The following is a 13,148-nucleotide window of genomic DNA, read 5'->3' as shown; positions in this document are numbered from 1 at the left end:
GAGTAACAACAGAAACAAGAAGTTTCGACTTATCTTTCAGTTGTTTAATAGTCAAAATAAAATTTTGTATATACCTTACTTATTTGATAGACATTCACCTAATTAATTTCCATTAAATTCAGCGGAAGAGAGAGAGAGAGAGAGAGAGGAAATCTTCCATGTTAATGGTGTGTATTTAATGAAAATTGCTCACATAATTATTAAAATTAGAACTTCATTCTATATTCATCAATAGTTATAGTTTTGCCATCTGCCATTAATATTCTTGGGGAACCTACGGATATTGCAGGAAATTGTAATTTTTATGATTCTTTTTGCAGAATATTTGTCCAATAGCAATTTCCTACACTTTCATCATCATTGAAGCATGGGAGGGTGCTAAAATATTATTAGCTCACACTTGAAAAATATTCTAGATCCGGCCCTGACATAAAGACGTTACATTTTATGATTACGAAGATATTCTTCTACTATGTATACTCAAACATATACTCAAAGCTTGGCCTAATATTTCCTATTCATTGACATGGAGAGCTCTTTGATATTACCAACTTGTATATACGTGTATTTGTAAATTTTTTCATTAATTTTCAGGAGATCCAGAGAGTATTAATCCATTGTGGAGACATTATATATTGCCAGCTCAGTCCAAGCTTCTGTTTGTTCTGTGCGAAGGATTCTTTTACTCTCCTAAGTTGCAGGTGATAGAACTTCAATATCTGCTATCAATATAGATAATTTTTATGTATAATACAAATTTTCTTGTTGAATTTAATGAAATGGTTACATTTATCAAGTTCTGAAGGAAAAAAATACAAATTTTCATTTGATTTTTAAGGAACTTGTACAATTTCTCAATCATTGCATTGTCTCAACCCGTTTGGTCAATTTTTATGCTTTAATATAGCATTAAATGGATAGTTTGAGAGACCATATTTCATTGAGAAAAACATGGGGAAATTGAGATTCCAAATATGGAAAAATATGGGACCCCACACACACAGGCTTACAAAATATTATAAAATTTAATTTGTTTAATTGCATTTCCAACTCTTATGAAAAAAAAATATTTCAATAGCACTTGAGGGAAAAATAATTAAATCGCGCATTTAAAATCACTGAAAGAAATAAAATTTAGTCGAACATTACGTTTTTGCGGTATGACATTGGGTAAAAAATTGCTACAAAATCTTCTCGACTTGGGAAAATTTCCCATCTTGTACTTTCATTTTTTTTGGCAGTAAATGATTCGCAACTAGCAGCTTAGTCTTTGATTTTGTTTCTCTGCTTTCTAATCGGTTTCAAAGTTGCCACAGGGATATTCAACTGTTTTGCAAGATCGACTTTCGTCATGAATTTAAAATTCTTGTTGAATTTTTCCAAAATTTCTAGTTTTTTTTAAAGAAAATATTTTGTTTTGTTGACATTATGAATGGCGGATTTGACACAGCCAGCTGGCAAAGCACCACAATGGAAGAAAATTCCACAGGAAACGATCGAAAGAACTTACTGTGTATGTGTACCATATGTGTCTCTTATTGACAGACCTGTACCCTCCTTTCTTTCTTTCAAACCGAGCACAACTCAGATCTATTGCCATCTATGGGCAATTTACTACCTAGTGAGTTGAGCCGGAAGTGTAACTGTGTGCACCTAACAGTCTGAGTGCGTATGTACTGTTGTGTTTGATTTTTCAGTGCTTCCATATATAAAGCAGAAGTGAATTGAGTGATGTGTTATGATTGAATTACATTTGTACTGTTTGTAGGTCTGTTCCTGTACCCTCCAAATGCGTACAATGTGTGGACGTTCTTACCCTTATGGGCGGGTGTTCATTCCAGCGTTATCAGCGTAATACCCCCAATACCTATTTTATTTTTCATCCTGGGAGGAGAGTTTAACTGCAAAAGCGCAAACATGCCCCCCCCCTCCCGCATTGCATGTGCATTAGTTCCTACACTTGATGTCAATTTCGAAAAATATAAAACTTTTTTTCTGTCACCATCAACCGCATTCTCATGTTTAGGCCTCGGCCAACATTATTGTATAAATAAATAAATAAATTTCTCACTTAGACCCATGAACATACAAAGTGGATATGTTATTATTGCATTTGCTGGGTGTATAAAATGCATTGTCATGTGATGCCTTGATGGCAATACCTATTGTATGCAGTGGGGTGTTTTAATTCACGCTCCAGGTTCCTCAAGAGAAGAGGGGTCTGAGAAAAATGAGAAGTGGTTGAATTTTTTGAGAATTCGCCAGGTGGGACCTCCGAAAAATCACTTGGACTGGGGGCCCATGATGCTCTCAAGAGACGGCCCTGACTGTATGGGGACGCTCCCTGACTGTCAGGGAGAGTGATTCTTTGAACCTCCTGAGTAAACACATTTATCCTCAGAGTTGTCGCTGTACTCTAATTTACTTGGGTCCTGAGACCCAGTTTATTCAAAAAATCTGGATCCTTTTTGAGTGAAAGTGGGTCCCTCTCAAAAAAAATTTATCGCGAAAAAAATTATGCCCCCCCCCACCCACCACAATTCACTGGTATCTTTATGAATTTCCTTCTAGCATGCCCCAGGTCTTTGATCACCTGCTTATATTTCTTGGTTGAGACTGAGCGGTGGGCCATGTTCTGGGTAGGAGAAAAAGGTATCTGTGAATCAAGTAATTCATTTCTAAAAACATGTTCTATCCAAAGATTAATTTACTTTCATTGTCTTCTAGTAGGAAAAGCATGCAAAGAAGCTCATTAATACTGAGAATTTAAAATATGAAATTCTGCACATGTAATAAATCTAAAACAAATATACAGTTGATTCCGCTTATAACGTTTCTCCCATTTAGAAAATTTTTCCACTTAGTACAACTTATTTTCATGGTCCTAACAATAAGTAATTCTCATTAAGACTTCCCATTTAAAGTGTTTTCCTGTTTATAAAGTTTTTATGGCGGTTTTTTTGAAAAACTTTATTATCAAAATCCACTTTAATTAACAGTTTGAGACACACATTTACACTCATTGCCATAAAAATTTGCGCACCCAGAAGAAGTCGTCAAAATGAAACGAAATTTTACACATGTAAGTACTACGTTGATATAAGTAAGTGATTAGAAAATCCAAGAAAAAGGATCATTTATTGCAGAAAAAAGTACAGATGAACAGAAGTTTTGTACTCTGTTGGACCCCCTCTAGCGCAAACGCACGATGCGATACGAGCGGGCATTGAGGCATACAAGTTCCGTATGATGTCCTGAGACATCTCGTCCCACAGTTGCTGTAAATGCGCCTCTAGTTCGACCAACCTCGTAGGGTGTCCAACTTGCCGCCCCAAATGATCCCAGATATGCTCGATTGGTGACAAATCTGGGGATAGAGCAGGCCAGGGAAGGGTGGTAATGTGGCGGAGGCAGTCTTGTGACATCCTTGCTGTGTGTGGCCTAGCATTGTCTTGTTGAAAAATGGCTCCTGGGAGCCCTGCCATAAGTGGCAACACATGTGGCTGAAGGATGTTATGGACGTGCCGCTGGGCTGTCATTGTGCCATGGATCGATATTAGGGGTGACCGTGTATCGTAAGCAATGGCACCCCATACCACGACACCAGCTGTGCACAAATTTTTATGGCAATGAGTGTATATATTTACTAATAAATCAATCTATAAATTCCTTTCTGATTGATTTTACATTTCGTTAAAAAAATCTTAGCACTTTCAATATCTTCTGATCAAATTTAAAGCAAATTAGATTCTCTCCCTCTCTCCTCTCTCAGACACTTATCTTTTCTGATTCCTTATTCACATACTTTGCTTTTCCCTGTAAAACGATTTCATTTCCCCTCTCTGGTGGTCCACCACTCTGATCTGTAGCCATTGAACTGCTACATATTTACACACCTGAATATGGGAGCTATGTCAGATTTGTGTTGGAGAAACTTTACAGTTTGCTTAGGTGTGTGTGCCCAGTATTTGGCATGTTTTGTGTTCAGTAGGTGGTGCCATCTATCTAGCTCCACAACTAGATGCTTTCTGAAACGAGACAAGCACACATTTTGGCACACCCATGTAACGTAGAAGAAGCAGTTATAAAATGTGAATTTGGTGCCCACTCTAGTCCAGAGTTCTGAGACTAGACCGTCTCTCTCTCTCTTTGCCCCCCTCCCAGTTGCGGCCCTGCATTTATCCTCAAAACTGGTAATGCATGCATTTTAAGTTTAATGTATACATATTTGTGTTGTAGGTCTGTGTGATCACTGTGGCAACCAGAAGTTTTTTTTCAAAGGAATAGTCAACTCAAAATTTGAAAACCTTAGAAAATTACATTTTTACTCGATTACCATTGCGCATTTTCATCTAAAGCAAAATTTTGGAGGAGGTTATAAGAAGCCTTCCCCCCCCCCCCTCCGAAGATCAAAAATAAAAACCTTTTTGTAGAGAATTAAAATATTGGAATAAAATAATTTCTTTTTTACTATCTGCTCATTTAAAATTGTTTTCGAGTGTTAGTGATGCAAACTTTCTATGAAGAATTAGATCCTTGTTCCCCTCCAAAAGCCATTCTGTGGACACACCCATGATTTTTGCGATGCAAAACGGTGACAACCACATAGCAGCTAGATGACAAAACTGGATATTCAAGGTAGAGTTTTGCCGATTCGTTTTTTTTTCTGAACGATCTCTCGGAGAATGTTTTACAATTTGAACAGGCATTCCGAATCCTTTAAGATTTTTCAAAAAAATGTGCATTCGCAATCATGTAGGAACAAGGCGAATTTATGCCGTATAGACGCTGTCTTTGAATGCCGGCAGATAGCCGCGAAAGTACCGTAATTTCCGGTATGTAACCGGAAAAGAAAATCCACAGGGAATAAAAACTCCAAAATTCGACAATTGCATGGCCCCTCATTCAAGGAGAAGGAACTACATATCCCTCATCTTATTCTTAACAACCTGCATGTATATCAATGCAGTACAGTGTACGAAATAGTAAAACCACTTTTTCAAGGTCGCGCAATCACGATACATGGTAAAAAGAAGAAGGGGAAAAAAGAAAGAGGGAAAACAGTTGGGGAAGTTTTTATTTTTAGAACTAGGAAAGAACGCGTCCCGGAGGACGCGTGAACAAAATTTTTATGCACCCATTTCCGAAATTCCGGGTATTTGACGTGTTATAGCGCCTCTGATCCTAATATTAATCCTTGTCTCAGAGCAATGCTGGTTTAGAGCACTCTTTGAGAACCACTGCTGTAAGCCATGGAAAAGGGAATGGAAATTCTTCTGATGTAAGAAGCTTTTGTACAGAAATGTATGCCTAGTAATTTCTTGGGCAGTATGAATATGTAATAAATAAATAACTTGAATTTGTTTTCATTTTCATTCATTTGAATTAATTCATTTACTAGTCCATCACTAAAAAGTTGTTTCAAGTGTAGAACGTGAACTTTTCTGAAGTTAAGTAAATTTTCCTAAAGAAAATTTTTATAAAATTACATTATTTGCAACAATATTTTATAACTATTTACACTGCAATATTTCTTTAAATTAATAAAAATATAGTAAACTAGTTTATAACAATTAATTAACCACACCCACAATAAAAAGTGTGACCTTGGTATAATGTCATCTGTTGGCAGAATCGGTCCTAGAAGTTCTGCTGCCTGAGGTGAATAATATCTTACTGCCCTTAAAATATGAATGCAGTATTTGGAAAGAGTGTTCTTTTTCTTCACCTCTATTACCCCAATACCCAAAGTGTAAGTTGTGACCCTCTTTGCGGGGGTGGGTGGTCAATGATTTAGAAGGTTCTGAAAGAATTTTCTAAATAAAATATCCTGATAATAATATTTAATTTCATCTTTCATGATGTTAATAAAAATATATCAAACCAATATGATGACTTGAGTCTGAACTGTTATTTAGCTTACATACTGTATATCATACAGGGTGTCCTGTAAGTGCTAGCACAGCCTTTATCTCATCAACCATTCTTCATATATAGAGGTATGATTCCAATTTAAAAATGCTCAACAGGGGTTGAAAAATTACCCTCTACCAGTTTCAAGAGTGAGAATACAGTGTAACAAAATAAAAAAATTAAATTTTTATACGGTCCCCTGTGCTCTACTTCCAAATAGAAAGTTTTTCCATCTCTCATGATGCATACAAACAAATTACATTCTTTTAATTGCAATATTCACAGAGATATTTTAATTCGAAAAACTGAAGTTATTTGAGAAAGAACAGCGTAAAATGCAGGTAAAATTGTTTTTTCCACATTTAACAATGTTCTTTTTTACATTTCCTTCATTTTCCGAATTTGAATATCTCTGTGAATATTGCTCTTAGAAACATGGATTCTTTTTTATTGGCATCAAGAAAGACAGGACAACAACTTTCTGATTAGAAGTTGAAGCACAGACGGGTTGTATTAAAATTTAGATATTTGTATTTTGAATGCCAGTTGAGTATTTTTTAAACTGGAATTACATACCTCTGTAACAGACAGTTGATGAGATAAGGGCTATGCTAGGAATCACTTACAGGACACTATGTATAATATAATATCATTCACAAAATTCACAAAAAATAATTCGAAAAAGAAGAATCTTATTCATCATATATCTTACTCAATAAGTATCACAAATGTTCGCTTTATAAGAAAGCATAAAAATTAATAAACAAGTATTTATTCTGAATCCAAGAAATTATTTATTGAAAATAATAATTGCTCTCCTCATTTTCTAGTTTTAACCCTTTCTGCGGTTTTATGAATTTTGCTGATCCGCATTATAACTGCCACAGTGTAAATAACAAAGTCCTCTGTAAAATGCGCATCACATCTGCTTTGAAGAATTCAGATTTTCTGCAGGTTATAGCGCTTTCCCGCACTTGACTCCAAGAAGAATAAACTGAGGAATATAGATACTCAATTTTTCTATTACTAATACTGTACACATATTCCTATACTACCCCAAAAAGAAGGGGGAATCACATCATCCATTCTGTATATCAACTAGAATATTTTGTAAAATTTAAGAGCATCCAAAATGAAACAAATTAAATTACAAATTTACAAACAAAATAGTTTTTATGATCGTTTACATTTTGTATGAACACATTTTGAATATGACAATTCAAACTTTTTTGCTGTCCTTTTGAGGTTTGGATTAACCATGTAAAGGAACTGGTATAAGAGAACTGCCTGTATTTAAGTCATTCTAATTACTATCAACATAATTATTTAAAATACTGCCATCTCAATTCAAATATCTTATTCTATAATAACAATTGTTTGTTTGAAGGTAATGCATAGTGAGATTATATCTAGTCAACTTGATGAGGCTGTGAAAGATTATGTGAATTTCACTGTAAGAGTTGATATAGAAAAGAGACATGTGAGTACTTTTTTAATAGTATTTTCAGGTATTTTTCTTTCTTTCTTCTTTACCAATGCTGAAATTAGCTTACTATTTCTATGAATAATAATTATATATACATGAATTTTAAAGTAGTTGTCTGTTCCACTTGGCAACAATACCTGAAGAAGGAATAAACTCAGGATTCCACATATTTACTCAACTATTCCATGATACCCAAACTTCCTATATACAGTCTCCAGCTGTTATAACAACACAGATAGTTCTATGGAAAACAGATGTTAAAAATTATGAAAGTTTAAAAAAATTAGCTTCTTAAGAGCTTTATATTTGGAGGAAATAACAAATTATGTTATTCATTTTGTTATAACATAAGTCATTGCAATGAAAATACACCAGATTATACAAATACAAATACAACGCCACAACAGGCAAAATGCCCAACGAGGTGGCTGAGAAAAAGACGCCCATAAAAATATGGATGTCATATATTTCAAAAATACAGCAACCCAATTAAAAATGCAATTAACAAAAATTATAAACAATATATACTCATGATAAAATATTATACAATGCCCATAAAGAATGCTTATGGTTGTCTTATTCTAAGCATGGATAGCTTCTCAATTTACCCCAACATGTTTATCGTATTTCTTTTTGAACGTGTGAATTGTGTTACAATTTACCGGTGGTAAGCTATTCCATTTATTAACAACCCTATTAGAGAAAAATTCCCTGCGACACCATAACCTTGCATTGTTCCTCACCAATCGATACTGGTGTCCCCTTGTAAAAGCAGTCGATTGGCGGTGTACTAAAAGTTCATGGTCCATCCTATCCATCCAATTGAAAATTTTGAACAGTTCGATGATATCTCCTCGACACCTGCGTTCATCCAATGCAAACATATTCAAAAAATGAAGTCTCTCCTCATAACTCAAGCCCTGTGTGCCAATAAGGACATGCGTAGCTCCTATATACCTACAGTAATTTCTGTAGGTATGGTCTCCAAAACCTTACTGCATACTCCAGTCCTGGCCGAACTAAGCCTCGAAAAAGCAGAACAATTACTTTAGGAGAACGTGAAGAGACCTTTTTGAAAATGAGACCAAGCATTCTATTTGCTTTTTTACCACCGATGAACAATATTCAGAAAACCTAAGCCGCTCGTCAATTATTTCTGCAGGTTGTTATACTGGATGAAAAATAACATTGGATGAATTGGGAAACATTTGAGGCTTACTGTATCATTTGTTATAATGGAATGGTTGCAATAACATGTGGTTGTTGTCATGAGCATAGACTATATAATATTTTTAGCTGAAAAAAAAGTGTCATATCAGAAGTAATTTATGACCTGAAGCATTGTGCTGATGATGGATAAAACTGTTGGTTCATTTTTCAAGATTCTTCCTGCATGCATAATTTCTCAAATGCTACTTTTATAACATTTAAAGTTCATTATAGTATTCAGCACACAAACTTAGCTCAACTCTTTCAAGATTCACTTTACTTTTGGTTGTTGAAAATGTTCTGTACATACTCATATATAAACTGAATTTTTTTTGTTGAAAAATTTGTTTGTACATTAAAGCTGTCTGCTTATATACGGGTCAGTTTTTTAAGGATGAAAAAATTCCTCATAGTTTTACCAACACCCCTTCAGCAGCGGTGCATTAATTCTGGCTCATGAAAAGAAAGCCATCTTTGCAGCATCATGGGCCTCCCAGGCTGAGCAAGATAAGTTAGACATAACTAATGGTGATTGCTACAAAATCTAAAGCCCCTCATGCACCAAGAGGCCCCAGGCAGTATTCAAGTGAATCATGCACTAAGACAAAGCTGCTTGAAAGGTGTTTCCAGAAAAAGTACCAATCCAAACAATACTGTAACTCCACCAGTTTTTGGCATGCAAATGGCAGCCATTTGCACATATATGGCCAGCAAAGAGAAATATTGTGCGCACATGCCTTGTTGCCATTGTTAAGGTAGAAAAATGTATTACTGTTGACAAAGCGTCTACTGAATAAATGGGGCAGACAAAATTATTTTGAACATTTCGATTATTTTTCATCATAGCTTTTATATCTTAGAAATATAAATTTTTTCTTCGAAATGAGTCAAATTTTTGGGGGTCGGCTTATACACAGGTTTTTAATTTTTTGCCATTTTAATAGTCCTCAGAGGGGGGATTTCTTATACACTAGTATATACAGTATGTCTTAACTAATCTCTCTTTTTTTTCAACAAAGAGTTTGATACCAGTACAAAAAAAAAATCACCTGAACAACTAGTAAATTGTTTTGAAGCAAAACATCATGTCACTGTAATTGTCAGTTTTACAAAATAATTTAAACAAAACTTTCCCTTCTATATTAGCTAACATTGAACTGACTGAACCAGACAAGTTAAAACATGTGATACACTTCTATAAGACATGATGTATCACATATGTAAAGAGGTTTTCTGGGATCCCCTTGAACAAAGACTTGGACTTCCCAGAAATATCCATTGTGCTTTTGTGCTTTTCAATCAGCATCATATGCCCGTAGCACTTCTATATCCAATGGTGTGGCATAATCAAACAAAATAATATTTATGGAACTTTTTTTTTTTTATAGAAGTCACCATAAGCATTCAGCAACACATATTGCTTAAGGAGAATACAGACCATTAGCAGATTTAGCTATACAGACCATTCAGACCATTTACAAGATTTTAGCAGACCAATCATACTCCTTCTTCATGAATTATCATCTGCGAAGAAGGAATGTGATTGGTCTGCTAAAATGACACATTTAACAAGCTGCATAAAGCCACAAGAATAAGCAACCCTGCATGTTTTTTGCATCATGATTTTTTTTGCACGTAAATCCTCATCCTCTTTTTTTGCTTTTATAAAGATTCAAACAAATTGAAGTCACATGACGGCAGATAAATTGCTATTTTACTGCTAAAGGGCTGTGGTGTTTCAGAATCTTTTGCCCTTTTTGTGCTAAAGCATCTTAATGCTTACAACATGAGGGCAAGCATTGTTAATTTCATATCTTGTTTTGAAAGAAAATTTTTTCTCAGAATCGGTTATTTCAACTTAAGTGTTATATTGCTTACATTTTATTTCATGAGCCTAAGAAATGTAACTAATTTGAAATCATTATTTTTTTGTTTGTTATAGGTTTTTTTGCCACAACTACTTGAGTCTTATTGCTTAGATTTTGATAGTCAGCAAGGCATGTGCAAATTTCCATATGAAGGTCTAGTTGATTGGGTATCTTCTTTCACAAAACCTGAATTGACTGAATCATTACGAACACTTCTGTCTGCAGATATGGGTAAGATGATTGGTGCATAAAAGTTACCTTATTTGTAATATATCTTGTCATTTTCCTCGGATGTTTCAATAAATCAATGCTCAAAATCTCTGTATTACTAAAATAAACTCTGTTTCTAAAATAATAAAATGATAGGGCAAAGAATTTAAAAATGAATTCTGATAAATAGTTTTAATATATAAATTTAATTTTAAAAATGTCATATTTGCAATACAGTGAAACCTTTACGAAACAGAACATCAAAAGACTGAAATAATATTCTGTTTTAGACAAATTTCTATTTTATAAAAAAGTGCAAATAAAAGCAATAATCATTGAAGACTATATTTTGATTCCGTTTAAGACAGGTTTCCGTCTTAGACAAGTTTCACTGTGATATTTCTGCAGTTAAATTAGATAAAGTTTAATATTCGTAAGTTAAATTATGTAAAATTATTTTAAATTATGTAAAATTTTTTTTAAATTAAGTTATGTAAAATTTTTTTTTAATTAAGTTATGTAAAAGAATTTCAAATCAAATTATATAAAATTATTTTTGAATTCCCCATCCTAATTGATATTTGATTATTTCAGTTTTGTTTGAATATATTTTTTATTTGTTCTTATATAATTGTTTTTAATAGTCTTGATTTTGTTTGCTTAGATCTTCTATCGGGGCACAAGCCACAGTACCAGATTTTCTTTGAACCAGTGTCAGTGGTACCTGGTTTGAGATTAGCATATGCATCTGATGCAGACTTGAGGACTCCATCAAATGATGTGAAAATGGATTCAGATCTCATTTTATTTCCGGAATCGTCTATTTTGAAGTACATCAAGGAGAAGTGTTCTATTATAGCAAATATATTTTTGATTGCTGAATCTCAAAGAGAATATGATGAAGACATCGCTTGGCCTCTTTTTTCATATTCACCAATTGGCTATCATCCCATTACACATTTATTGAGAAAAAGTCAAATTTGGGCATCAAGGACATTGCCAGAGGCATCACAGATATTTTCAAGTCCACTGGATAAACAGCCTTTTGCATGGTTACGTTCTGCTCTAAATCCAACCCCTTTGAGAAGTTATACCCTACAAAAAATTGAAGATAGCATAGAGAAAAAACAATGGATGTATTCTTTATTTTACATAGATTCTTACATAGAATTTCAAAAGCAAGCTGATCCCTGCTTTATTTTAGTTCGCAATATTATTTTTCAATACATGTCCAATTCAGAATTTATGCTTAGAGAGAAAATCCCAGACACATTTAGTTGGGCTTTATGCATTTCTGACAGCGTGAATATGTCTCAAAATGTACTTCAGAATGTGCATAAGTGGACAGTACAGTCTTCTATCAAAGCACTAAAGTTCTGTCTCTCTGATTTATCTGTTAAAAAAAATATTACATTATGCTCATCCCTGAAACTTAAACTGAAAGAAATAGAAGTCTATGAAAAAGTAAGTTTATATATATATATTATTTGAAGTTTATGAATTTGCAGAGAGAACAAAGAGAGAAACACTAGTCCAAGTCATTGTAGCTCAATCTAACGTGTAAAATGGCACTAAATTTTGTGAGGGGAACCAATGAAAACATGAGATGGTGGATTCCATGAAAAAATAAGTTCCAAAACTTGCAAATAAAGAAATATGATGCTTTGCAATGCTCAAATGAGTTACAGTAAAAAACATGAATTTTTTTACAATGACAAAACTAAACTGCAACACTATCTTTTATTCAGCACTTTCAAGATCGTGTTCAATGTAGGCCACATTTTTGTGGCCCAGGAATTGTATTCTGTGTGCAACATTCTCCACAGCTAAGTGCAACAGGTTTGAAGGAGTTTTTCAATTTTCATCACAGCCTGTGATATTTTGTCCTTTAATGTACTCAAGTTTGGTACTTCATCAAGATAGATTTCATACTTCAAGTATCCCCACAGCCAGAATTGGGTTATATTGTTATATTGGGTTAAAGTTGCATTGGGTTAGATCCAGAGAGCAAGGTGGCCACTCAATCAAAAAAGAAATAACTTATGATATAATATGTCAGTGAATTGATGCCATAAAAGCTCTCTTTCTGATTGAGTGTAATGATGAAAGTTATCTCTTTGAGACATTGTCTTTGCTGGAGTTATGAAATAATAAAACTGTTTAGTACATCATAATACAGTGTAAAAGTCTGATGTATTATAACAAGATTTTATAAATTATAAAAAATCTTTTAAGTTATTATACCTCAATGCTTATAACATGAATTATATTATTATGAGTAATTTGCAAATGATTGTCAAAGAGAACTAATGTTAAAGATACAAAAATATGCATCTATAGCTAGTTCGTAATTAGCTTGTTAGCCATAGCTTGTCGAAAAAATTGTCACCCCTCCCCTGGAAATGATAATTGTTCACATATTCTAAATAGATAGTTATAAATAGATAAAACTATCTATTTAT

At 33.8% G+C, this 13,148-nt stretch overlaps 1 protein-coding gene across 3 annotated transcripts in view; it reads left to right on the top strand.

Annotated features, from left to right (window-relative positions):
- Nucleotides 1-13,148, top strand: part of Sptz (zinc finger FYVE-type containing 26 spastizin) — a 273,621-nt gene that overhangs the window by 108,788 nt on the left and 151,685 nt on the right. For all 3 annotated transcript variants that reach the window (XM_089246450.1, XM_089246451.1, XM_089246452.1), the window contains exons 20-23: nucleotides 595-701; nucleotides 7,301-7,393; nucleotides 10,551-10,707; nucleotides 11,351-12,150. In XM_089246450.1, coding sequence (XP_089102576.1) covers nucleotides 595-701; nucleotides 7,301-7,393; nucleotides 10,551-10,707; nucleotides 11,351-12,150 — 1,157 coding nt within the window. The remainder of the gene's footprint in view (nucleotides 1-594; nucleotides 702-7,300; nucleotides 7,394-10,550; nucleotides 10,708-11,350; nucleotides 12,151-13,148) is intronic.

The sequence above is a fragment of the Pholcus phalangioides genome, unplaced genomic scaffold (genome assembly GCF_987345545.1).
Source record: "Pholcus phalangioides strain wild (caught in Gottingen) unplaced genomic scaffold, Ppha-v1.0 ptg000017l_1, whole genome shotgun sequence".
NCBI lineage: Eukaryota > Metazoa > Arthropoda > Arachnida > Araneae > Pholcidae > Pholcus > Pholcus phalangioides.
The sequence above is the reverse complement of the archived record's forward strand: the minus strand, read 5'-3'. Positions and strand labels throughout refer to the sequence as shown.